The sequence below is a fragment of the Rattus rattus genome, chromosome 7 (assembly GCF_011064425.1).
Source record: "Rattus rattus isolate New Zealand chromosome 7, Rrattus_CSIRO_v1, whole genome shotgun sequence".
Taxonomy (NCBI): Eukaryota; Metazoa; Chordata; class Mammalia; order Rodentia; family Muridae; genus Rattus; species Rattus rattus.
In genome coordinates this window covers 6,829,469-6,855,320 of record NC_046160.1, presented here as the reverse complement: position 1 = coordinate 6,855,320, position 25,852 = coordinate 6,829,469, and the positions used below count along the sequence as shown (strand labels likewise).

Below are 25,852 nucleotides of genomic sequence, written 5' to 3'. Positions count from 1 at the left end.
CTGCATGACGCACAGTACACAACCTAGGAAGACATTTAATAGAAGAAATAAATATATACTTAGGTAGATAACCTCAAAGACGAAATTAGAAGTCTGAGCTATAATGGCCATGGTACATAAAACCAAATGAGACCATACACCACACTATTGGACGACAGTTGTCTTGGGAATGGTCTGTCCTCACACCTATGCACACTAGAAGCAGGGTCTACTGGATGTCACCAGCCGAAAGCAAGTCATGAGGGTTATCACACTGTGAACGCTCTTAAACTTCTCAGTATCAGTAACTCTTCTGGGCCTTCAGTTCTCCATTTGGGAAATCAGGAAACTATGACAACTTTTTATAAATTTTATACAAAATAGAAAATAAAATAGTTGGCATAAGCCTTAATAAAGTATTATCACCATTATTATCAGCATGCAGTTCCTTATTTACCTGGTGATGGTGGATGTTTCTTATGTTGCAGGAAAAATTCTGGTAAAGCTGAAACTTATCAACTTCTTTCTCATTTACTTTTTTTGAGGATACTTTTGCAAGAGATGACTGGATACAAATGTATCTATGTTTACACCTGGTCAGATACACAAATATTAAAAAAGAAACAAGCATTTATTTATGTGTGTTTTACGTTTCACAAATTTATATAAAAAAGATAGAAAAAAAAGTTAATCTATTACCAAATAAGATTTGGTTAATGATGCCCAAATAAGAAATTAGCATTACTAACCCATCAAAAGGACTCTGCCAGCCTGTCACCTTTAATCTCAGTACAGGGAAACTTTTGTGAATTTGAGGACAGCATGATCTATATAGTATGTTCCAGGGCTGCTAGGGCTACATAGAAAAATCCTGTCTTGTGGCTGGAGAGATGGCTCAGTGGTTAAGAGCACTGACTGTTCTTCCAGAGGTCCTGAGTTCAATTCCCAGCAACCACATGGTGGCTCGCAACTATCTGTAATGATATCTGATGCCCTCTTCTGGTGTCTGAAGACAGCTACATTGTACTTACATATAATAAATAAATAAATCTTTAAAAAAAGAGAGAGAAATCCTGTCTCAAAACAAACAACCATACTAGCATATACTCTGAAGATCAGTTTATATATCAACATAAACCATCCGAAATGCCTGACTTCAGATAGTATCTACCTACACACAAGGCTGAAATGTTTGGTAGCAATCAGACCAATCATCCTATCAGCCTTCTCTAAGAGGTTAGGAAGGCAGAGCTCCAGGCACCCTGCTGAGAATCCAATTAAAACAACTTTGACTATTTTAAATATTAAGATTCTGTTGCTTGATCAAAGAATTGTACTACCAAAAATGAAAAAAGGAGAAAAAAGCCTGGAAACCAAATTTTAAACAAACACCGGGTTAGCACTAACAACACTTAATAGTGTAAGTCCCACAAAGCAGAAAGCTAAAAGAAAAGCTACTCACAAGTCCCGAATGAAGTCAAGCGTGTCTTTGTCTTTTGCAATCATGTCTGCTAAAATATGCTGTACTCCTGTTTCGATATCCTTGAGCTCAGAAAGGCCTTTAGAAGGGTAGAATAAGATCAGCTGTTAGTCTATAAGTAAACAGACTAAACTAAATTCCAGTCCATAAGTCCTCATGCTAACAAACCTAGGAGAGAAGGCATCATGGGAGTGACTTCCCTGCCCAAAGGAGTCTGTCTGCAGAAGCAGCTCCGCAGGCCTCCCCACGGGCTGCACCCTGCTGAGATGCAGCTTTGGACTCACCTGGTCAACTGCTGGCTCTTCCACTTAATGGTCCTAGGACCTAGAACTGGTTATCTGCCTTGCCTGCCTCAGTTTCCCATAAATATGGAGTAATCATCTTCTCCCTCATGTGGTTACAAAGATTAAGTGTTATAAGAACCAAGTCTGAATCAATCGTATCTCAAGATACATACTTTCAAGTAATTTCATTAATATTGCTATTTGCGTGTGAGGCATTACCACGTGGTAAGCGGCCCATTTGACTCTCCCAAGCCTCACAAAGACAATACTCGCTGTTCATCCTGATGAGTCCGTCTGCAGGCAGCACATGAGACGCCCACGAGCACTCTCCACTGCTTCACAGCCCTGACTGACCCAGCATGGCCCCTGTGTATCACCTCATGTGCTCAGAGAGTTCTTCCCTCGCTCTCACTTCTCTCCTCTTCAGTGTTCTATTTGCTTTGTTGATTTACATCAAGGCTTTAACTACAAAAGCACCGAATGCCATTTATGTCTTTCCATGAACAGTTTCCATGAGTAAAAAGTACGAAAATCAAAGAGAACAGCAGCACAATATTATTAATAGACATAATAAATAAAGGTAAAATTACTTGGGGTGTTATAATAATTTGTGGTAATTACTGAAACAGTATTTATTTTAAATAAATAGGAATTGAAATTAACAGAAATTCCATTTACATTTTAAAGGAATTTCTCTGAGAAAATTTTCAGTGTCAAACTACTTTTACAAACAGAAACCTGTATACGTTAAGGGTGTCTATAGTGTGCATTCATGAGCTACGAGACGGACCGTGAGCTAAGAAAACTGTGTACTGTACACTAACGCCTGGAGCCCCACGCACCTCAGGGCATCGTTACACAGAGAAGTCACAGCAGGAGGCAGAGAACTCAGTAGTAAAAGTGGCATACGATGAAAACCGTTCCTGAAAGCGGTGAACAGAAAGTACAAGTTTGCTACAGCAAAGGAACTTTGGAAACACTGGAGAACACCATTCGAAAGTCTTATACACTCAGTGTTTATTCTTAAAGTTACACTCGTCTAAGGACTGTGCTTGGTCAAAAATGCAGAGTCTTTGATGACAGGAGCATCGCGGATGCTTTGACAAAGGCTTTAAACCACTGTGGAGTTGCTGCGGTGCCTGTCCTCACGGTAGTGGGTCTCAGGCAGAGAGAGAAACAACCATAGTCATTTGGGCAGCCTTTCCTCACGTTTCGTGCCTATGTGCTTGAGCCAGAACAACCAGAGGACATCTGCACGTTTGCAAAAGCCCCACTCCCAGGTGCCCTTTCAGGCTTACCACAGCCTTCAAGATGAGCATCTCTGTAAAATCAAGAGAAGACAGGCCAAAGCGAAGAAGCAGATAATAAGAACTCCAGAGTGACGGAGCCGGACATGCTGTGAAAGGACAACGGTGACTGTAAACACTGAGAAGCCAGTATCTCTCCACTTTCTCTGTGTACAGCCTTCTGGAAGAGCAGAGCCTCAGGCCCTCCTCAGCACAGGGATGCCTGGACCCAGGGCAAAGCCCATCTCTGCTCCAGGATAGCTTTATATTCTGACCTGACTCTTAGTCTGTAGACAGTGAGAAACATCTTCCACTGAAGAAAAGTATAGATCTGGTTTCTAAAAATATTCCTAGGAAGAATGATGGGAATGATTAGAATACGTTAGAAGAACCCCACAGTAACAGAATTGGAAGTGATCATGTTTATGTGCATAAAAAGTGAGCGGAATGAGAAAGAAGAAACATTTCACACGCAGCTTTAAAAGCAGCATGTGGAAGAGGGGAGGGAAATGCCCCCGAGGCTCAGGCATTTGAACACTCGGTGCCCAGTTAGTGCCCTGGATGGAAGGCCCCTCACTGGGACAAGTGCTGAGAATTCAAAGCCTCACGCTACGCTCAGTCTGCTCTGCGAGTCACATGGCTGCCATAGCCATGCCTGCTGCTGCCACCATACCTTCCATCAGGACGGACTCCCAGAACTGTAAACTAAAATAAACTTTCTCCTAGAAGCTGCTTCGGTCTGAAGAGTCCTGACACACAGTACATAGTTATCTGTAATTGACCATAATTCTCTGTATTTGTGGTTAGAATCAACAAGTGAGTGAAGCCCAGACTAAGTCCTGTTATGTCTGTAGGAACCATAGAAACCTGCTGAGTCTGAGTTAGTCACATGACCGGAAGTGTCGAAGCCTGCTGTCCACCATCATGTATCCTGTGTCTCCATATGTGACCATCAGAAGGGATATGGTCAGGATTTATGTTTATATCGTAGACCAGTGAGTAGGCCCTGCTCATCTACCCTCAGAGAACAGAGAAAGAGGCAGAAAGAGCATAGGAGAGGGAATACAGAGAGGAGTGCTCTGAAATGCTGTGTTGGGGACAAGACAGCCACTATACTCATGAACTGCTTGCAGCTGTGGTTACCCACACAAGCTCAAGACAAGAAGACCAGTCAGTATTCCAACAGGCAGCAGTAATGAACCCAGTGAGCCACACAGCAAACAAAAATAATAACCAAAAACAAAACCCCAAGGACAAGACATGGGGAATGACGACGGGGGGAAGCCACATTGAGGGGTTTCCAGAGGAGTGAGGAGGATGTTGGGGTGAATAGAATCACAGTATATAGGGATGAACCTGTCAGAGAAAATAATTTTTTAGGAGACACAGGCACAAGACCTGTTTAGTAGGAATGCGGTCCACCTGCGAACCCACGAGACAACTGTAGCGAAGGAGACAGCAACGGAAGGCAAAGAATCAGCCACAAGGAACAGCAGGCAGCAAACCTCCCTGCAGCCTCTCTCCACAGCGGACACATAGTCCCCAGCCCCAGCAGTGACTCTCAAGTCTACTAGGGCTCAGCTGTCATTAAAATATCAAATGCCACCTGCAAAAGCAATAGGGCCTGCTGAAGGAAATGCATGCACAGGGCTCTGGCTCAGAAAGGAGATGAATGAACTTTGTAAGGCTGTAACTGAAGGAGCCATAGATGGCATACGAAAACCAAATCGTAAATGCTGTAAATCACTGAAAATGTAAGCATACATTAGCATTACAAACTAAACAGATGTGGATTGTATTCATTCCATCCATCTCTAACTCCACGTAATCCCTTACATTACTGTCCTTTCCCAAACACACTAAAATGTGTACGCTTCTGTGAGCAGTTTGTAGTTTACAGATACAAATACTCATCTTTAAAAACACAAATTCAACTGGCTAGAATATGGCTGATACACCGTATTTCTCTAGAGTTGAGTACACGACATGGACTCTGTTATCACAGAGTTATTACAGACTGCCCCCTCTTGACAAGCACATCTCCCAGTTTGAAGAATCAACAGAAAGTCAGCTGGGATGGAGAAGCACTGGTGAAAGCTGGAGCTGCCCTGCTACTGCACAGGCTACACAGCCTCGGCGTCTAATGTACAGCAGGAGGACCACAGCAGCTACACAGCCTAGGCGTCTAATGTACAGCAGGAGGACCACAGCAGCTACACAGCCTAGGCGTCTAATGTACAGCAGGAGGACCACAGCAACTTACACAGCGTACTGGGATTTGCTACGAGTGAACTGCAGGTGCTTACGACCAAAGAATGCAGCTGTGTAAAGCCATAGGCATATTAATTTGATTTCAGGTCAGTATTGTCTGACTACAAATTCATTGTATACACACACACACACATACACACACACACACATGCGTGCGCACGCGCGGCTATCTCAATACATGCAACTACTTAAACATAAAAGAATCAATGGTTTTTTAAGAAATCTGTCATTTCAGCTTGAAGATGAGGCAAGAAAACTACAAGTTCAGGTCCAGACTGAAGAGTAGGCTCCAAAGAACAATAATCTTTTAAATCTTTCTCCTGTGCCTGTCTCATTTTCTCTCACACAAAGGCCAGAATACATTTGGAAGCAAATTTTAAGAAAAGCCCCCTTATTACTTAGGAACAAGCATTAAGAGCAGAAGCCAATTTGTTCTTTGTGAATGCCAGAAGTATTAAGACTCTTTTTGAAGAGGAAATCTGAGTTATATGGTTTTAAAAGGCAGAAATAAAATAAAAGCTTTGAAAGATAATAGAATATCTTTATAACCTTGAGACATAGAGGAATTTCACTTAAGAGAACATTTATTATCTTAAAAGATTAATAAGTTACAAAAAAAAAAAAAACCACCTAAGACCTTCTATTTACTGAAGATGGCATTAAGAAAGACCAAGCAGCAGCTGGGAGGTACATGTTGTGAAAACAGATCTCAGAGATAGGTGTAAAGGAAGAAGGAGAAGCAGCAGAGAGTGGGGAGGTCACCAGACGCAGAAGGTTGGCCAGGAGCTGTGTGTTCCCATCATTTGTTCTTTACTGCTGTTCACAGACATTTGCACACCCGCTGGTGAGAACATGTTTAGTTTAAGTATGTGCAGTCTAAGCAGAGCGGCAGCAGGCTGCCGTCTCCTGGGAGCCAGTACCTTTAACATCAGGCCTGACGTAAGACGGGAGGTTGAGTTGCCCTGGGTTCTCCAGTAGTGTCCACGCTGCTCCTTCTAATCCCAACTGTTTTGCTCTCTGGGCTTTGGTGCCCTTGCTCCCCATTTTATATGGAGCAGACTAGGAAAAAAAGCAGAGAATATATCACAGGAGTCTGTTTTTCAAAGCCAAAATCAAAACAGGGATGCAGGACTAGAGGATACACTAAAAATACCATAGACATCCTCCTCTGGTCTGTCCTATCCCCTCTGAACTCTATTACACTAGAGTTCTGTGTCAAAACTTTATCTTCATAATTTTCTATGTGCTTAGTTCATTCTCTGCTTGGGTTTACTCATCTTTAAAATTCCTCATCTGGACTGCAAGGTATTTAAATAAGCAAGTCCCTGTTAAAGTTGTTTCATATAATGCCTCTCTCTCTCTCTCTCTCTCTCTCTCTCTCTGTGTCTGTCTGTCTCTCCTCTTCCACTTCCTTGTCCTCTTCCTCCTCTTCTTCCTCCTCTTCTTCCTCCTCCTCTCTTCCTACCCACTCCTTCCTTCCCCCTTCTCTCCTCACCACCACCTGCTGGCCTGCTGGCTTCTCTTCCCACATAGCTTGCTGAAGATCCCACATAGCTTGTTGAAGATCCATAGCACTTCCCTGATGATAACGATTTCAGTCCAGATCTTGCCCAACCCCCCTGCTACAATTACTATTCATCACCTCACTCACAAACCTCCTTCCTCCTGATCCACTTATATCACCTCCAGATTCTCCTCAGAGTTCTCTGAACATTTTTTTCAACATGTCCTCTAAATTCTGACTCCTCACTTATATTTCAAACGTTGCTGTTTCCCAGTGGTCATACTGACCTGCTCGTCCATAATCCCCTCCTAAAGTGAGTTCTTCCAGTCTCATAGCTTCTAAAATAAGCCTACTAAAGAATCCATGCGGGGCTGCTGGCTTCTGGGAATACCAAGTCCCTTATAGAAAACAGCCTGGTGCTTCCCATGTACTGCTTCCTTAAATCATCTCTAGATTACTTATAATTAAAACAATGTTACGTGATACATCTACACTTCTTGGGTTATATTATTTAGGGAGGTAATTTTTAAAAGTATGTACCTGTTCAGTACAGTGTTTTCTACCTATGGCTGGTGGCGCACAGAGATGTCAAACCAACGAGTAACCAGAGTGCCGACTGCTTCAGTCACAGGCTGAAGACATTCGTGTGTAGGCCTCCAGTTCTGCCAGCTCCCCTGCACTCCATGCTTATATAATCTACTCCCCTTCCTTCCTTGACTAGAAATTCCTTGAGGGCAAGGCCGATTTACTACACTGCCCATATGTGTAAGCCCAAGTTCCGGGCACACACAAACAGGCATCCAGTGAACCCTATTCACTAAAAGATAAAATCCCTAGTGAATGAAATAACAGTGGCTGGTGGCTTTAGCTTTTTGTCTTAGTCTTCCTTAGTGATAAAAAGATAGCAAATCATAAATATTCAGGCATTAATTAAAAGACAGTGTTCCTTACCACATGCTCTAGTTCTTCAAATGTTTTACAGTTCAACAAGGCTTGTAGCAAGCACTCAGACATCTTCCCCTCCTTCTTAATTTTCTGGATTCTACTATGAACCTTCTTTGCAACATCCCTGAAATTAAAAACTTACATAATGTATACAATCTCTATGTCCAAGCTTTCTCCTCAAGACCGCCTCTCATTTACAGAGAAGTTGCAGGGAAAGGAAAAGGGAACTCCGAACTGTTTATCTTATCTCATGTGACAGTAACTTCACTCCCAAATATGTTAGTATGTGTTTCCAAGAAAGAATAACCTACAAACCACAATAAAGTCATCCGGATCAGGTAGTTAACGCTGACCCATCGCTATCTTCTCCCTCACAAACCTGAGGCACTATTCACAGTTCAGCAACAGTGCTGGCAATGGCCTCTGAGGATTCTCTCCACATTGTGGTTTGCCCTGGGGTTATCTGCATTTTGATGCTAATTCCACTGGCCCAGGACAGCTGCCTAGTCACATACTCAGGAATCAGGTGACTTCACCAGAACCTTCTCCCCATTGAATTTGTAAAATACAGGTGAGGGGCAGGTACAGGATAGAAGGAGGCCTGTCATTGGAGGAGAAGGAAGGATGGGTGGGAAAGAACTTTGAAGGAAGAGGAGGAGACTGGAATGGAAAGAAGAGAGACAGGAGGGAGAGGGAGAGAGGCAGTGACAGGACAATATGGCAGGTGATGTTAAGATTCCGCTCTGTGTATTTACAGGTTGTTATTAATGTTCTTAAGGGATGGGTGGTACTGGGCTTTGTATGTTTAGGTGGGCAATTATATCTTATCAATTGGGTCAGAGGTTATTGTGTTGTATGTTCTTTTATGTGACGGTTTGAGTGTAGGAAAGTGTGCGGGGGGCAGGAGACACTGGGCCACCTCAGGGCTGGGATGTGTTTCCGCCAAGATATCTAGCAGATATCTTGGGGCACTGAGGTGCTAGACCTAGGGGACAACATTACTTTTTTTATTTTTTATATTTTACAACAACATCTCCAGAAGATGGGTAGCTGTCAGATGCAGTCTCTCTGGCTGAAGCAATGTTCCAGGCTCTCCTAGTTTCAAAGTCTTTGAAATGCTTCCTACCAGTTACTTTGTAGTATCTTGAGTCTGGCCTCCTAGGATGTTTCCTTACAATTAATCCCCAGTCGGGAATCTCAAACTGTTGACACTGCTCTGTTTACTGCATCTCACTGAGAGGCAAATGATTTCAGGGCAGCCTGTTCTTGAGAGAAGTCAGCACTTAAGGAAGTGACACTGGTTTCCAACATCGGTAACTAATGCATGTGCTGTGGAAGGAGACTTTGAGACTATCTCATTGCTCACTAAGCTCCCAATGTGTACACTGATTTACTACTATGACCACAGACTTTGGTTCTTATTTATATTTAGTGGCTATAATCCACCAAGTTAAGAGATACGAGTGTCTGACTTGTCCCTCTTACTCTCCAGCACAAGACACCCCAGCTCATCTTCTACTTTCCATCCCGAGCACTAAAATCCTAAGGCTGCCCATCTGGAAGCATCTGACCACTACTGTGCTCACTGACACTGCTGCCAGGCTGCTCAGGACGCGCACACTCAGCACACGGAACTTGCTTCTAAATACTATTCTCTATTGACAAGGAACTGGGGCTCCATAGAGAAGACACGATTCCTGAAATCAATGCAGATGAGTCAGTACACAGCTGGGCGAGAGGAGGGGCAGGCACAGCAGAGGAGAAGCGGGCACAGCAGAGGAGGGGTGGACACAGCAGAGGAGGGGCGGGCACAGCAGAGGAGAAGCGGGCACAGCAGAGGAGGGGCGGGCACAGCAGAGGAGAGGCGGGCACAGCAGTTCTAGTTTTTAACCATTATTTTTCATTGTGAGTGTGCAACCCTGTCTGTGTCTATGTCATATGCACCAACTTACCTCATTACCTGTTCATGTTTATAAAATCTGCCCAGCAATGGTACTGATACAGGGAGCATGAAGGAGGACTATGTATACATTAAGACATGTATTAAGAAGGAGCATGATACATTAATCCAAGACTCTCTACCTCAAGTCTCTGTTGCTTTGATTTCCCTACAATGATGGGTTATAACCTGGAATTAGGAGAAAATAAATCCTTTCCCCCCTAAGTTGCTTTTGTTGGAGCATTAATCACAACAACAGAAGAAACCAAGAGAGAGTCACTGGCAGTACAGTACAGTACAGTACAGTACAGTACAGTATCATTCCTTCATGATCACATGGCTGACTGGGAGCAGCTTGCCCAGAATAAAAAATAAAACTCAAAATATTCAAAGGAGGGTTTCCACTGAATGCTTATGGTTTTGACTATCATGAAGCTGCAAAACTAAGTCACTCCACTGTATGTTGAAGACCATCTATACCGGCAAGAACTCTCCATTTGGGGACTGTGGAGTGGTAAGAGGACAGTGTTATGCAAGTTTATGCAAGCTATTGAAGACTTAGACCAACATTTTTAGTTCCCTGTTGGCAGCCCTGGTTCTGCCATTATACCTAATCATTTCAATTTTAAAAAAATGGTCAAAACCTATCGATACACGGTCAGGCTAAGCATGTAGCAGAGGGAAGCCATGCCCTAATATAGCAGATAGACCTGACTCTCTCTGACAGAAGAGGACTGCACTCAGATGACATCAATAAAAAGACACAAGCACCGAGCAGACAGCCACTCGTTCATGCCCTTGTTTCCCTCAAGCGCTCAGAGCCTCTGCTCTTCCATGACACCTATCCTGCTCAGGTTTCTTACCGTAGCTCATCTAGGGTTTGACGAACTTCTCTTAAGAAATCAGCATCAAGGTTATTAATAAGCTCTTTTCGATAGCGTACAATGAAGGGAATTGTATTGTCATCATTAAAGAGGCGTATGATGTTGGCACAAATCCAAGGTTCAATGTTAGTTCTCTCAGATAAAACCTGCAAAGAAAGATAAACAAAAATTAAAAATACTGATGCCTAGTATCCCAACACTTGGAAGGCTAAAGCAGGAGGATTAACACGAGTCTGAAGCCAGCCTGCGCTATGAAATAAGATCCTATCCAAAATTATCATCATCAACTGATTAAGAAAATCAGGTCAAAATATCAGATAGAATTGTTTCAAAACAACAAATGTAGTACACGGCTAAACTCTCTCCAGGCTCGGCTCTTCTCCGCGCTACCTCCAGACCCATGGACAGTTATTTAGGACAGTCTCCCAGAAAACTAATGGTTATGTCAACCCTGCATCTGTAAAGAGAGGTTCCTGTCGAACTTACCCTCCACTCTCCTCATGTGCTTCCTATTCGAACAGTAACTCAAACTAGAAAAGCCACCCACTTCCAATTCTTAACTGTGGTCAACTCCAATTACAAAATATGTCTTTACTCGTTTCTGCTCTCCCATCCCCACAGCACAGCCGTGCTCTAGCCTAGAGCACTGAGGCGGCCTTTAGCTGCCACCCCTGCAGGTGCTCCAGTCTCATCTATTCCTATTTCCATAAGGAGCTCCATGAATATTCTTCTCAAATGTACACTAGACCATGTGATTTAATTAGTCAAAACCATCACTAATATGCCATGGCACCTGGAATCCAAACTGTCAGACAGCTAAATAAAGCTGGCAGCACCAATTAAATAAAGAAGCCAGGCACTGGGGCCACTCCCATTTACCTGGCACACAACTTCCCCTCGTTAGGCCTCCTGGTTGAAAGAACGGAATACTCTGGCCCTGGGACATATAATCTTCTCATCTGCTCCAAAGTTTAGACCTCTGCATTCTGTTATCTCTTCCACGGGAAGCTAACTCGGCTTGCCCTGTCAATCATCTGGCAGGAATCCAACCCCCAATCCGCAGAAAAGCTGATTTCCCTGAAAACCCTGTGAGAGACGGAGGAATCACTCCCTCCTCAATGAAACAATATCCTTACCCTTCTCGAAAGCCCTGCTCTGAGGTACAACTTTCAGACCTTCCCTGCTAAGCACTTTTTGAGTTCTGAAAGCATAATTTTTCTTTCTTTCTGTCTTTTTCCAAAACCCTAGGCACACTGCCGCAGTCTAAGCGTCTTTCCTTGATAATCTGCGCTTCCCCACTTATTCTCTCAAGCTCACTTGTCCTTCAGCCATGAGCTGCCTGCCAGTCTTCATTGTCGGACAGGATGGTTTTCTTAGACCTAACTAACCCAAAAGACACCTTAGGCCATGCTAATCCAGTGATAATCAAGACATTGTTTAAAAAGGTGCGAGGAATGAGGAACAGCTCAGTGGTAAAGTAGTAACTTTATATGCTTAGTACACATAAGGCCCTGGGTATGATTCTCAGCAGCACAGATAAAAAAATAAATAAATACCAACCCAAGTCCCACTAGCCACATTACCTCTTCAAAAATTCAATTTCTAAAAGAAGCAAAAGATTTATTTGAAGTATTTGAATTGTCTCCTCTCCTGAGCACAGGTAGGACAGAGCACCTTCACACTGCCCTCTATCTGTTGGAAACATCCAGAAAGATGCCTTCATGTCCCCAATGTCCCAGGATCTCTTACAAGGGAAAGTCCCCTCTGCTTAGTGAGAAAGAAAACATCTGGGCATTAGCAAATCCACTGTAGCTTTAATCACCCAGCAACATCTGCACTTTTAAAAGACTTTTCAATGACTCGCTAATGAATAAAAGTTAGAGAATTTTCTATTCAGTCAGAATCATTCCCAAGCCAACCACTTGAACAGCTAGCTCCCTTTTGAAGAGTTACTGATTCTGACTGTTTACCACCTGACCCAAGGAGTTGACTGAGTCACTATGTCACATAAAACACTTACATAAAGATGGGAGTGGGGACAATTAATGTACACTACCAGCAATCAGAAAAGAGGTTACAAAAGAGGAAAGGGAGGAGTGACAGGGGTATCAAGGGGGATGCTGTTGTTCGCAACCCGGAAGTTGTTTGGTTACACATTTGAGCATCCAGGGCAATTGCACATATGTATGTAATACATCAAAGTTTGCTGATGGCTTAAAGCGTCTAACAAACTCTACCAATTAGGTAATGATAATAATAATAATAAAAATAATAATAATAACAACAAACCGTTTTAATCTAGTTAATGTCTCCCAGAGCAAACAGCTGCATCTAAACACAGTGCAGAGCAGCAGTGAGGTCGCCAGCTCAGACACTGGCTCCCTTTCCACTTTGCTCCTGACTTCTGCCTTCCCGAGCACAGCTATTACACCTACGTCATCCCTTACTGTCTCTCGAAACAAAGGGAAAGAGCTAACAAAAAGGCTCTGCTAGCTTTTCTCCCTAATGTAGGAAAGGCTACTAAGATCCACAGAGCCACTGACCCTGCCCAGGCTCACCCTTAAAATAAAGAAACCATATTACAGCGATCACAGCCTCGGCACGGTTTAATCCCAGCTCCCCGTGCTGCTCACTTTTCCGTTTTTACTAACATGCTTATGTGGGACATCAGGGGCTTTAACAAAGGCAAACTTCCCGTAGTAACCACACGTTCACAGTGAGAGACATGAAAATGGGTACATTGCTCAAGAGAGCAGCCCTCAGTTGCCTGTCAGAAATTACACACAACCATGTTGGTAGGTAAAGTCTAAACACTAATCGAGTGTGGGCTATGCAGTTTGTCCTCCTCACACAAGGCAGTGAGATCCTGAAAGGCTAACCTCGACAGAACAGAAGACCAAGGCAGGAGGGCAGAAGAGTCATGGGAAGGGTACAGCCTATAAAATCCTATCCTGAATTAGCTGTCAGAAATGTGTAACTTTTAGATGGGTTCTCTTTAGCTCCTACTATGAAAACAAGAATGTTTCTGTCTACTCTTCTGACTAACTGACTTTTTAGATTACCCATTTATTACTTCAAATGCGCCATGATAATAAATATAGATACTAGTGTGTGTGCTCTGGAGCCTGGTTCATATAGAGTCAACTGTAAATAAACGACAATCCTTACCATTCAGCATTTACAGACCTATAAACAAACACCTATGAGCCCAGTCATCACCGAGATTCACAACTTTACACTCTTCACAGCTGGCTCTTGCCATCTACCTTACGGACACCTGATCTCACCTAAAGCTCAACCCTGAAGGACACTGTTTTAGGGAGCCAGGTCTCACAACAATCACAGAACCTCCCAACCCCTCCCCCACACACACACAAACACACTAAACAAATGTAACACTATCTTTAAAAAGTAAGGTTCTTTTTCTCTTTGTTCACTTGTAACCTGGAGAGCAATAGCCAGGGTTGGGCTCTATTTCTCTCTTCCCGCATGACAAGGAGTGGGGATAGAGCATAAAGCAAATGCCCAGAGAAGGCAGCCCTTCTCTAAGAAAGTTTCACTAAGGTGTCCCAACTTTGAAACCCTCCTCCTTCCTCCTCTAACTGCCAGCAGCCAGAGGTGGAGCTGCCTAGGTAAACTAAATAAGCTTAGCAGCACTGACAAAGGCAAGGCAAGGAAGTGGGGCGTGTCCACCGCCCTGTAGCTCTGGACCAAGGGCGAAGATTAAAAGGAGCCATGAGAGTAAAGTCCCTGTGGATGGTCTATGACCTGTTCTGTGAAAGCATCACCTTCTAGATCTGAACGAATGATGCAAGGGAAGACTTAGACAGCTGTTTACTGTGGCTGGTCTTTGTACTTTGTGGGTTCTTCTTTCTATCACCCTTTTTCTACCCCAGTTTTACCCTTATCACTAGTGATAGGAAAGAAGGATGGGGTGAGGGTGGGGGTGTCCCTGAATCTATGTTCTTTCCTTTTGTTTCTTCTTTGCGCATGGCTACTAACAAACCACAGCCAACCTCCCTAAGTGGCCAACAACCCCCAATCTCACTTATCAGGGCTCCAGCATTTATACCCTCTGAAAAGTTCCCAGAGTTCCAGATGTCACATAACTGCAGAAGCTATCTACAGCTAGCAAAACAACATCTTGACTGGAGCACGAGGCAAACCACAGTCAGCTGCTGCAGACAGGCGAAAGCAGCCCCACATCCCCATACCTGGGATTAATACAAAAGCACATTCTTGGGGTTGGGGATTTAGCTCAGTGGTAGAGCGCTTGCCTAGCAAGCGCAAGGCACTGGGTTCGGTCCCCAGCTCCGGGAAAAAAAAAAAAAAAGCACATTCTTATAATATTTCTGTGTTTTTTAAAGAAACAAAAATTCCAGAACTCTCACTGAAATTTATAGTTTCCCAATGACTCTCTGCATAAAATGACAAAATAGAGAAAGCTTTAAGATAGCATTCTAGATTCCTTAGTGTGCCAAAAAGAACAGGACTCAAAACCATTGGTGACATGCTGTAGGTAACAGAAAAATCATCAAGGCCCAAAACAGGACCCTCTGAACAACAAAGATGTCACAAAGTCCCAGTCTTAGAACCCACAGAAGTCCTGGGCTCTACAGCAGCAATTTACAGCATAGGATAGGACAAATTAGGAGGAAGGGCATGCCCATGTAGCCAGAAATAGCCCCAGAAAGTGTTGGAGCACACAGGTTTAAGGCTCACTGCTCACAACCAGCTTTTTAGTCTCCTCCATCATATCCCAACACAGCTAAAAAGGTGAGTGGGCAGAGGGAAAGGAAAGGAAAGCTGGGAGACATCGTCAAGTTAGAGTTCTTAAAGAATTTGTCTTCGAAACATTCCTGGGTCTTGCTCCTAACATACCTGATACACAAACAGCCAATGACCTAATCGTGTGTGCTGCTTTTATGGAGAAATACATCTGCACTCAAAATAAAAATCCAGCAGTGAGCCTTAAAGGGCCCCTGTTGGTGTGAAATACGTACACTGTGATGTACAGAAACAACCACCGTCTCGACTAAGGGGACAGCTCACTCCAACACAAAAGCTTGGTAAGCCAGACTACAAATAGTGTAGCCAAGAAGAGAAACAGCTGCCAAAGCTTGAGTCAAGAAGTCACTGGCAAACAATATTCAAAACTGCTAGCACGTTCCCCGGTGAGCGTGGTGTAGGTGGCAGTGCAGGACTCGGCGCACACAGGTGAGGGAGGCTGCACTTACCTGCACTATGTCCCAGTTCATTTCCACCTCCTCCTTAATGTCGCTGGCCCCGGGCACCCTGGCAGGCCTCCCCTGAGGACATGACTCAGTCTTGATCCTCTTTAATGGGGACTGCTCAAAGGTGAAGCTGTCCTCACTCTCCTTCTTGCACATGTCTCTGTCCTCGCTTGTTGAGGGGGCCTCCACATTGCTCTCTCCACCCTCGAAGGGGCTGGCTTGGCTGGTTTCCTCATCAACTTTCAACCTTTTTTTGGCCCTGTGACCTGCGTTTTTTTGCTTTTTTGCTGCAGTTTTCAGAGTGTTTGTCGTATGCAACTTCTGATTTTCCTCTTCCAAATTGGCATTAACAATAGCCACTGGGCTGTTCTATAAAGTCACAAAGAGAAAGCATGAGAATTAGAAAATTAGAAACCAACTGCCCCGGTATGCTGCCCAGAAGTAAAAAAAAAAAAAAAAAAAAAAAGATTATCAATAGTGCAACAACTGAATGAACCTCAAAGGAACTGTGCTGAGACAGCTCCATCCCACAGTCACACCCTATGAGCACATTACGTAACCATCCTAAGCACAGCAGAGCTCGCCAGGAGTCCGAGATGCATGGGTAGAAGGAGCATGGTGCTGTGGAGATGAGAGGGCAATGAAAGAGATCCTTGTGACGGTTACACAAACCCACATGTGCAATAAAACTGCACAGTGCTAAATACAAATACCCCCACTCAAATAAACATAGAAGGCCAGAGTGCTCTAAATGAACAGAGAATTTTACCAATGTTAATATCCTATATGAGACACTTACCATTGGAGAAAACTAGATAAAGGGTACCTGGAATCCCTCCTGACGTTTCTTGTAATTGCATGTGGACAGCTTATAAAGTTTGATTTCACTACACGAAGTAAATGATGCATCTACATGGGCCAGAAAACAGGATGAAGCTCCACCCTGGCAGGAGATGAGCACGATCCAGAGAGCATGTTTGCCCAGCTCACACGCTTAGCACATGCGAAGTCTGGGCTGACCAGCACCTCAGAAAAAGCAGGCATGGTAACTCACGCCTGAGATCCCAGAACTTGGAAGGTGGAGGCGAGAGGGCTGGAAAGTCAAGGTCACCCTCAGCTACAGCCAGCCTGTGCTACATGAGACCTGACTTAAAAATATAAATAAATTGACTTGTTTAAATAAATTCAGAAATTGATAAACAGATATAATGAAAACCAAAGCCACCAGTTAGAGGGAGAAGAAAAGCACCACCTCCTGCTCAGACAGGAGGCACAGGACTGGAGACAGCAACAGCAGCCAGAGGTTTTTGAGACAGGGTCTCGTGCTGTAGCCCTGTCTGCCTAGAACTCAGTATGGAGCCCAGACTAACTTTGAGCTCAGAGCAATTCTCCTGACTCGGCTTCCCAAGGATGACGAGTGGACTGTACCAGGGCTAGCATCTTTTTCTTTGAGAGGAGGCTTCCCAGGAGCCTACACAGGTACCCAGGGAGCAATCTCTGCTCCTTACCCATGTCACCTCGCCTGATGGTTATCTTGGCACTCAGGAGAGTGGCAACAATGCACAGAGCTGCCCTTGCGAAGTTTACAGTCACAGGCTGGCTTGTCCATTACTCAAGTGACACAGACAGCACAAACACAGCTGCCAACAAGGTCTCAGTCAAAATTAAACTTCTGTCAAGGCTCTTCACAGACTGAGTGAGGGTGAGCACTGAGACCCACAGTAAGGACCCCTCCCCAGCTACCACATGTGCACCTGAAATACACAGAAACAGCCTCTGAGCAACACCTGCTCAAAACATAATGGAGCCAGGCAGGGACAGGCAGATACAACGGCTGGGTCTACCCACTGTAAGTCACGACCTAATCAAATGAACTGGCATAACTGAAGAATGTGTCCATCATAAAGGAAGCTGCCCAAGAGACAGAAAAGGAGTCACAAGAGACCAAGTATGATCAGCATTCTTCTACCTATAATAAGACAAAGGAAAATCAACAAACAAACTCTTTCCAGCCCCAGTGACAAGAGAGCCATCTCCCAAGATGGCTGTTTCAGACTACCTTAACATCACACAATTACAACCTGCAAGTCTCACTGGGATGACTATGGCCAAGAACACAGGAGGCAATCAATAACCCAAACTGATTTGTCTAATTTCTATTCTCGGCCCATGCTCATCAAGCAAGTTTCTAACTACGTAATTTCCTACTTCAGCCTCCAAGAAGAAAAGTGCTGCCCGTAAAAGCTTCAAGTGCTGTGAAGATTATTTCTAAGTATTAATTATTAAACCAGCACTCTCTGTAAACACATCACTCTTGCAAGTACCGTTGATATAAAAGTACCCCTGAGAGGTATATTAGCTTTTGAACTGCTGACTTAGAAGCCCAGTTCCATCACTCACTATCTGTGTTCTAGGAGAGTCACTTAACACTTCCTGCCTCAGCTTTCTTGTCTGTAAAATCAGGATGGTAACTACAGAACTCTCAGTGGCTGTACCCATCCTGCAAGATCTTCAGAAGAAATGTTGAGTGTGCTGCCTGGCTAACAATACCCACAGATAATGCTGACACCACCACCCAAACCTCCCTTCCACACCTAACCCAACCCCTTAGAGAAGAGCAGAAGTCGCTGAGGAAGCAGTTGCTGCAGTAGCTAAGTATTCCCAAGACTGTGACCAGGGATAGTGCCCTGACGTTTGTGTCATTTACATGTTCTGTCCTGCTCAGTGTAAGGAGGAAGAAACAGTCCCTCCCATGTGGAAAACACCGGGCCTCCCCACATCTAGCAATACCACCTACCAACTCCTCCTTGACAGCCACATCTTTTGATATGTCATCCACCTGTTGGGAGCTCTTCTTCACCCTAGGCCCCTGCTTCCGTTTGGATCCCTTGGAAGCAGGTTGTCTACGATTTCTGGGGACTTTCTTCTGAGGTTCCCAAATGCTGTCTTCCTTGTTGTCTTCTTCAGAGCCAGATGACCTAGAAGTGAATTGACAGGAGAACTTGGAAAAATGAAACCAGATGACAAGGGTAGAAAGAGGCACATGCTTCATAAATGATAACTGGAAATGTGTAATATAAAATGGAGTGATATGGCCATAGGCTGTAAACAACTAGTGCTAAGAATTGAACAGGTGATCAGGGACCCAGAGAAGTGCTTTCTCCCTACTACACACACTATTCACAGGTCTCCCCTTCCCTGACCTGACAAGCATTATATACACTGTCATGACACAGAAAATCAATCATTACCTTAAGTAACTTACAGGGTCAAGTCACACCATTGTGAGCCTTTTAAACTTAACAGTAAAAAGCACTTAAGTTCCTAAAGGCCAATCAAATCCATTGAAAATGTACTAAGTTATTCAAACCAATGAAAGGTTGAGAAAGAGCTTTTTAAACACCCCACACTGCATAAAAGAAGCCAGCACCAAGACCCTCAACTACTTTTTGACCTCCTTCCTTTCACATAAATCTGTGCCCTGAATAGACTGAAAACCTACATTGCTTTTTCCAACCAAGAATCAAACTCACTTCAAGAGTGGAGACAGCACAGCTCTCTAGCCCATCTGGTTCACGCTATTTCTCTCCCCTAAGGAGATCAGTATGTGAGAAAAGTACCAGATCTTAATCAGTGAGGCTGTCTGAGCTTCTGAATGGTCTCAGTTCTGCGGAAAGGCAAGAACCAGACTGGATGACTTCTCAGATAAATTAGGTTCCAAGAAAACATAATGATGGTGGGACGAACCTCCAACACCATCAAAGAGTTCTTTTCAGAGGCTGGTAAGCAGCCAGAAACTAGCAAAACAACAATCAAAGTCACTAAAACAGTGGATTCAAAGGGAACTAAAATCGAAAAACCTGTGTTTTACTAGATATTCCTCGGAGTACTTGGGAATCTGAAGGCAGGAGGATCACAAGTTCTGACCACTCCCCTACATACACAAGCACACACACCACATGCACACACATGCACATGCACAGAGGAGGAAGGGGAAGGAAAGAAAACAAAGGAAAGGGGTGAAGAGGGAAAAGAGAGGGAAGAAGGAAGAATGGGACGAGGGGGAAAGGAAATGGCAAGGGGAAGACATAGGAACTTAGTCAACTGAATAGGACATCTTCCTACCCGACTGCCTAATCACCTATCAAGCTGGACATCTAACTGTACTTTTACACAGGTGTGTTGTTACAAGTACAGGTTTTTGGGTTTTTTTTTTTTTTCATTATTATGAAGAAAACCCAAGCACCCAAAATCACTTGCCACACAGGAAGTGGCTTAAGGCAGCTATCAATGCTCAGTCACTGATCCCAGGAGAGCGTCAGCAGTGCCTGGCACTTGTCCTACAAAGCACATCTTCCATGCTCCTCTTTAGTCCTCTTGACCCTCCCCTTCTCTCCCCAGCCTCAAAATGTTGACCAGAGTCTTAGTCCTCAGAAATCTCTAGTTTATATCTTATCCTGTAAGTCTCAATTCTACATCTGCAGATGTCCCTTCCCCTTGTTCGGCTAGACATCTATCAATTACCATCAACTTGCCAATGACAAAATAGACCTCTTGGTTCTAATGCTCCTGTCTATACCTCTGGTCTACAGAAAGTCCTGTCTACTGTACCTTCAAGAATCTATCCAAACTGGACTAGTTCTCACTGTTCTCACCCCTACACCTAGCATCTGTTACATACCAAGACCATAGATATCTTACAAATATAGGCCAGATCAGGTCAGATCACTGTCCACAGCACTCCGTGGCTTCCTAACTTACTGCTAATGAAGCCCTAGCACTTCTTCATAGTCTTAGATCCCACCAATCCCAATCTAACTTCCTGTCACTCTCTTACATGATGGCTCCACTATGGCCATGCTGTTCTTGCTGCTCCCCAAACACAATTCACTGCCGCCTCTGGGCCTGTGCATTTGCTGCATTCTTTATTTGTACCATAATCTAAAATCTTTACTTGTGAGCTTTGGGTCACTACACTGACATATACCAACTAATTTAACTTAATAAATGACTTATTTATCTTAGAGGTTCGGTTCCAAAATCAGGTGGCCCACTGGCCTGAGCCTCTGCTGAAGAGAGCAGGTGGCAAAGAGCTTGTACTCAAACACATTCACATCTTGAGGCAGGAACAAAGAGAAGCCAGGCCAGGGTGCTACAGTTCTCTTGGAGGGCTTGCCAGCAGTGACCTAAGAGCCTTAGACTAGCCACCAACTCTTAAACATCCCACCACCTCCAAATAGCTCTACCTTGGTAATTATCAAAACTACAGCAACTAGCGAATCTCACATGGATCTCTTGGCATATCTTCCAATGACCATGACTGCTCAATCCAAAATGCCCCCTCTACCACAACCATACAGCATGCTCCCTAATCCCTGACCTGCTTTGATTTTATCTTATATTACTATTATGGCCTAACAGTAATCATTTGTTGTTGTTTTTTTAAATAAATGTCAGAGGCATATGTAATATAGTACTCTATAGCAAAGATTTTTTTTTTTTGCTTGTCACATCAAGAACTATTGTGACATTTAGAGGCCACCGATGCCACTAAATGTCCTATAAAGCATCGGGCAGCCCCCAAAACAAAAGGTGACCCTATACACAGTGGCAATGCTGTATGAGTTAAGAGCTACTCTAGGGCCTGTAGAGATGGCTCAGCAGTTAAGAACACTGGCTGTTCTTCTGGAGGACAGGGTTCAATTCCCGGCACCCATATAGTAGCTCACAACCATCTGTAACTGAAGTTCCTTAGGATCCAAAACACTCACACGAACATCCAGACAAAACACCAATGCACATGAAAAAACTCATTAAAAAGAAAGCTCTGCTCTAAGGCAGTGTAAACAACAGTTTGCCCTCTTTCAATCTGCACAGGGTAAACATCACATAATCTGTTCAGTGAGCTGCTTTCTCTCTTCTCTTGGATCACGGCACACGTATAACAGAGTTGTTACACAGAGAAAGGACAAGGACACACATGTCTTCGATCCAAATGACTTAAGTTTCTAGGGAACAGACCACATTACTCTTAAAATAGCCACCATCCCCCCAACAACACTACTATGCTTACAACTCAGAAAAGGATGAACACTCGTCTCTGGGCTCTGCATTCTCCATCTGTATTTTTGTTCTTTTGCGCAATGATGGCATCTGGAAGAAATGGAGCACAAACAAAGTCAGACGACATGAAGAGTTTATCACTTCTTCTGGGTACAAAATGATCCTCCATCTAAAATTAACACACCAAAGCTTTGCTCTCAGAAACACCGTAGAGAGGAGAAAAATAATAGCTTATTCACAGGCCCAACACTGGCTCCCCACAGGACTTGGCCTGTCCTGATCAGAAGAGGACCCAGCAGTCTTCTAGTGTCTGAGATGCCTTCTGACACTGGGACCGTCTCTTGAAAAAGACAAGACCCTCCAGGGTGAGAAGTCTGCTTTAGAATTAAAGGTTGGAGCATTCTGCAAGTATTATTTTATAGTGATCCTGAGAGTCAACAAATTATAAAGTCATCTAGTCTCCTATTTCTCAAATATAAGAAATATTTTTCCCTTCCATATCTTCTCATAACATCAAAGTAGAAGTGTCTTCACAAAGTTAGGAGTCAGTTAAATGCTAATCAATTAGTAAGTAGTTATTTAGGAATAATCTATATTCCTAAAACAAATCAAACATCCTCTTGCAATATAAATGATTAGGCACTATTCCACTAAAAATATTTACCATATTCAAAGGCTCAGCACTTAAAAAAATTAAGACAAATGACAAGAGGAATCACACAATACAACAAGTAAATAAATTTACCTAAACTGATAACATTTATTACTTAAAGAATGTTTGTCAAACCAATTAAAAAATGCATTAGACTGGCATGTTTAGAACAAGTCTCTGGACCAGAGCAATACTGTACACCTTGGTTCTAACACACTTATAAGAGGAGGTAATACCTCACAGAAATACTAAAGCAGTTGTCACAAAAGGAGTCTGATCTCTCAGCATCTCTGTCCTGTGAGTGCAAACGAGGGAGACCCATGTTTAGAAGGAAACAGAGCCCAGCAGGAGAACAGTCTCTTAGCAGCAGACAGGACAGGGCAGGGCAGGTAATCACCCATCTCTTCTCTCTCTGTTAGGAATTCCTAAAGTTATGGGAACAGGCAAATATGATTTCTTATGAACAGTTTACCATAATAAAAATAAAATGTAAAAAGAGGGCTGAATAGGAATGTGGCACACCTTTCTTTAATCCTAGCATTAGGGAAGCAGAGGGAGGAGGATCTCTAAGAGTTCCAGCCAGGTTGATCTAAATAGTAAGATCCTATGTATAAATAAATAAGTAAATAAATAAGAAGTTAGTTTCTGACACAGTGCCAATTCAAACCAGGTCAGGGAAGAACTTGCCTTCACTCTGTGAATGGAAGAGAGACAACTAGCTGTTCCTCTGAAGGAAAGCAAGTGATTTAACCCCCCAGGCCTTCCTCCAGAGCAAACCCATGTTCTATGTAAGATTTAAACTACACAAAACAAAACTTTAGAAGTTCTACAGAGGGGTTGGGTATTTAGCTCAGTGGCAGAGCTAAAGGCCCTGGGTTTGATCCTCAGCTCTGGAAAAAGAAGTGCTACAGAAAGTAAAGGTGCGTTGTCTTCAGAGCACTGAACAAGAGGAGAGCATGCAGCTGTCCCTATGCATGACTCAAAACTCAGTGAAAAAATTAACACATGTTATTGGGTAAAAACTAAAGTCCCAAGCCAGTAACTAGGGCACTTGAGAACCAAGTCAATTTATCCGTCAGTCTCCTTCATCTTTTTTAAGGGAGGAAGGGAGGAAAAAGGACAGACAGATGAACAAAATGAATGAAAAGGAAGGACAGGTGGACAACAAAAGTGAGTACCAAAATCTTTAGGACTAAGTTTGAGGGATCTGGAGTTAGGTATACTCTGTCACAAAAGGATCTTTCTAGGTGCCCTAGCCCACATGTTACTAGGCACCTAACCCACAAAAACATCTAGAAGTTTATTTCCCAGGACAGAGTCAGGAGATTAGAAGACAATGAATACAACTGTACACATAGAACCCAATCAAACCGAATGCTACAACCCCAAAGACCCCAGACAGGAGCAGAGCTATAGGTCAGCTGGGAGAATGCTTGCTTGGCATGCGTGAAATACTGCGTTTGATCCCTAGCAATGTATAAACCAGAAGTGGCATGGCAGCATTTGGGAGGTGGAGGAAAAAGGATCAAGAATTTAAGGTTTTTCTCAGCTACACAGTCACTTCAAGGCAACCCTGGTTTACCAAACAGACCTTGTCTCAAAAACAAACAATTCAGTGACACACATCTTTAACCCCAGTGCACAAGAGGCTTGTGCTACCTGAGGCCCTGCCTCAAAGAAAAACAAAACAAACAAACAAAACAGTGGGGGGTAAAATCTAAAGTAGCCAAGCCCCCAAACAAACAACCTTCCTGGGCTCACCTTACCCATCCCAATCTACAACACACAGACTACCTCCATCCAAGATTTGGCTTTGTACAATTTGAGGTATCTCAGTCAACTTAAGGACATAATCATTAAACAGAAAACTCCAAAAATAAACAATCATTAGTTTATAGAAGTTGCTATGGTGTCACTGAGCAAGTACTATAAACTAGAAAAAGTGAAACTAGGAAGAAAAGAACAGGGTTGGGGATTTAGCTCAGTGGTAGAGGGCTTGCCTAGCAAACGCAAGGCCCTGGGTTCGGTCCCCAGCTCCAAAAAAAAAAAAAGAAGAAAAGAACATTCTCTCTTTTATCTCTCTCTCTCTCTCTCTCTCTCTCTCTCTCTCTCTCTCTCTCTCTCTCTCTCTCACACACACACACACACACACACACACACACACACACACAAAAACAGGCCAATATTTAAAAAAGGGAAACAGCATTTAAACTTCTAGGGCAGTAGTTCTCAACCTTCCTAATACTGAGTCTCTTTAAAACAATTCCTCACATTTTGATGACCCCAACCATATATTCGCTGCTGCTTCCATAACTGTAATTTTGCTACCGTTATAAATGGTAAATGTCTAATATGCAGGATATCTGATATCCGACCCCAGTGAAAGGACTGTTCAAACCACAGTTGGGAAACACTGTTCTGGGAGAAAATCAAGACAACTCAAGAGGCATCTAAAGGATTCTGGGGAGGGGGAGGATTAAAAAGGTGCTTTAAATGTCAGCAGACCCTAAAGAGATAAACAACACAAAATAAAGAACAACAAACCATCTAGCAGGAGAGCAGCAGCTAGCCTTCGCTAGGAGAAAGCCCGGCTGTATTTTTATAAATGAGAATCCTGAGATTCAATGGGATGGAATGGTTTACTCAAACGGTAGAGATATAAGGCAAGGTACTAGAAGTAAGAGCCACAAGTATCAAGAGTATCCCTGTTTCTCACTGCGCATATATTAACGGCAAGCTGCCATGTGGGAAGGTTGGGGAAAGTTGCTTAGAGTTCTCATTCATCATTTTCCTCCGCTGCTTGAGCGCCTCTGTGCCCAGGGCACTTCTGAAGGCGCGTGATTCCGCGCGCCACGACTGACAGTGATGCTCCCTCCGCGCCGACTCTTTGGTGTTTAAAAACAAAACAAACAAAGTTCCCCTGGCTTTCTCACCGCTATCATGCACTAACAGCTGGTTCAATCAAAGGACGAGCAGTCTGACAGTTATCAGATGGTCCAGGTATAGACTGTGGGATAGACCGCTGATACTAAAAGGTAGCGAAACTTCATCTTAAAAATTGTTCTTTCCCAAAAGAGCACTCATAAATACCGGGGCCGAGACGCGAAAACCGCTGGCCCGAAGCATTGCTGCTAGAGCAAACACAAAGCTCACCTTCCGGGTTGGCGAATCTATAGACTGGAGTTCTGATGAGGAACCTTCCGGTTCCCGCCGGAAGTTTTTCAAACACAGGAAGTCCCGCCTTACTTTACTAGAGTCGGACTACCGGGGCGGGGTGGGGAGGGGCGGGGAAAGGGCCAGGGCGAGGCGTGAGCACGGGCAAGCCGTGGGC

The 25,852-nt window shown here is 43.6% G+C and overlaps 1 protein-coding gene across 1 annotated transcript in view; it reads right to left on the bottom strand.

Annotated features, from left to right (window-relative positions):
* The window catches only part of Srbd1 (S1 RNA binding domain 1), a 174,979-nt gene extending 149,492 nt beyond the window's left edge, over positions 1 to 25,487 (bottom strand). The window contains exons 1-9 of the mRNA XM_032908732.1: positions 25,455 to 25,487; positions 21,880 to 21,959; positions 18,604 to 18,784; positions 15,810 to 16,175; positions 10,552 to 10,718; positions 7,756 to 7,873; positions 6,221 to 6,359; positions 1,442 to 1,538; positions 437 to 572 (exon numbers count right to left, since the gene is read on the bottom strand). Coding sequence (XP_032764623.1) covers positions 437 to 572; positions 1,442 to 1,538; positions 6,221 to 6,359; positions 7,756 to 7,873; positions 10,552 to 10,718; positions 15,810 to 16,175; positions 18,604 to 18,784; positions 21,880 to 21,959; positions 25,455 to 25,463 — 1,293 coding nt within the window. The 5' untranslated portion in view covers positions 25,464 to 25,487. The remainder of the gene's footprint in view (positions 1 to 436; positions 573 to 1,441; positions 1,539 to 6,220; positions 6,360 to 7,755; positions 7,874 to 10,551; positions 10,719 to 15,809; positions 16,176 to 18,603; positions 18,785 to 21,879; positions 21,960 to 25,454) is intronic.
* Positions 25,488 to 25,852: the final 365 nt, after the last annotated feature.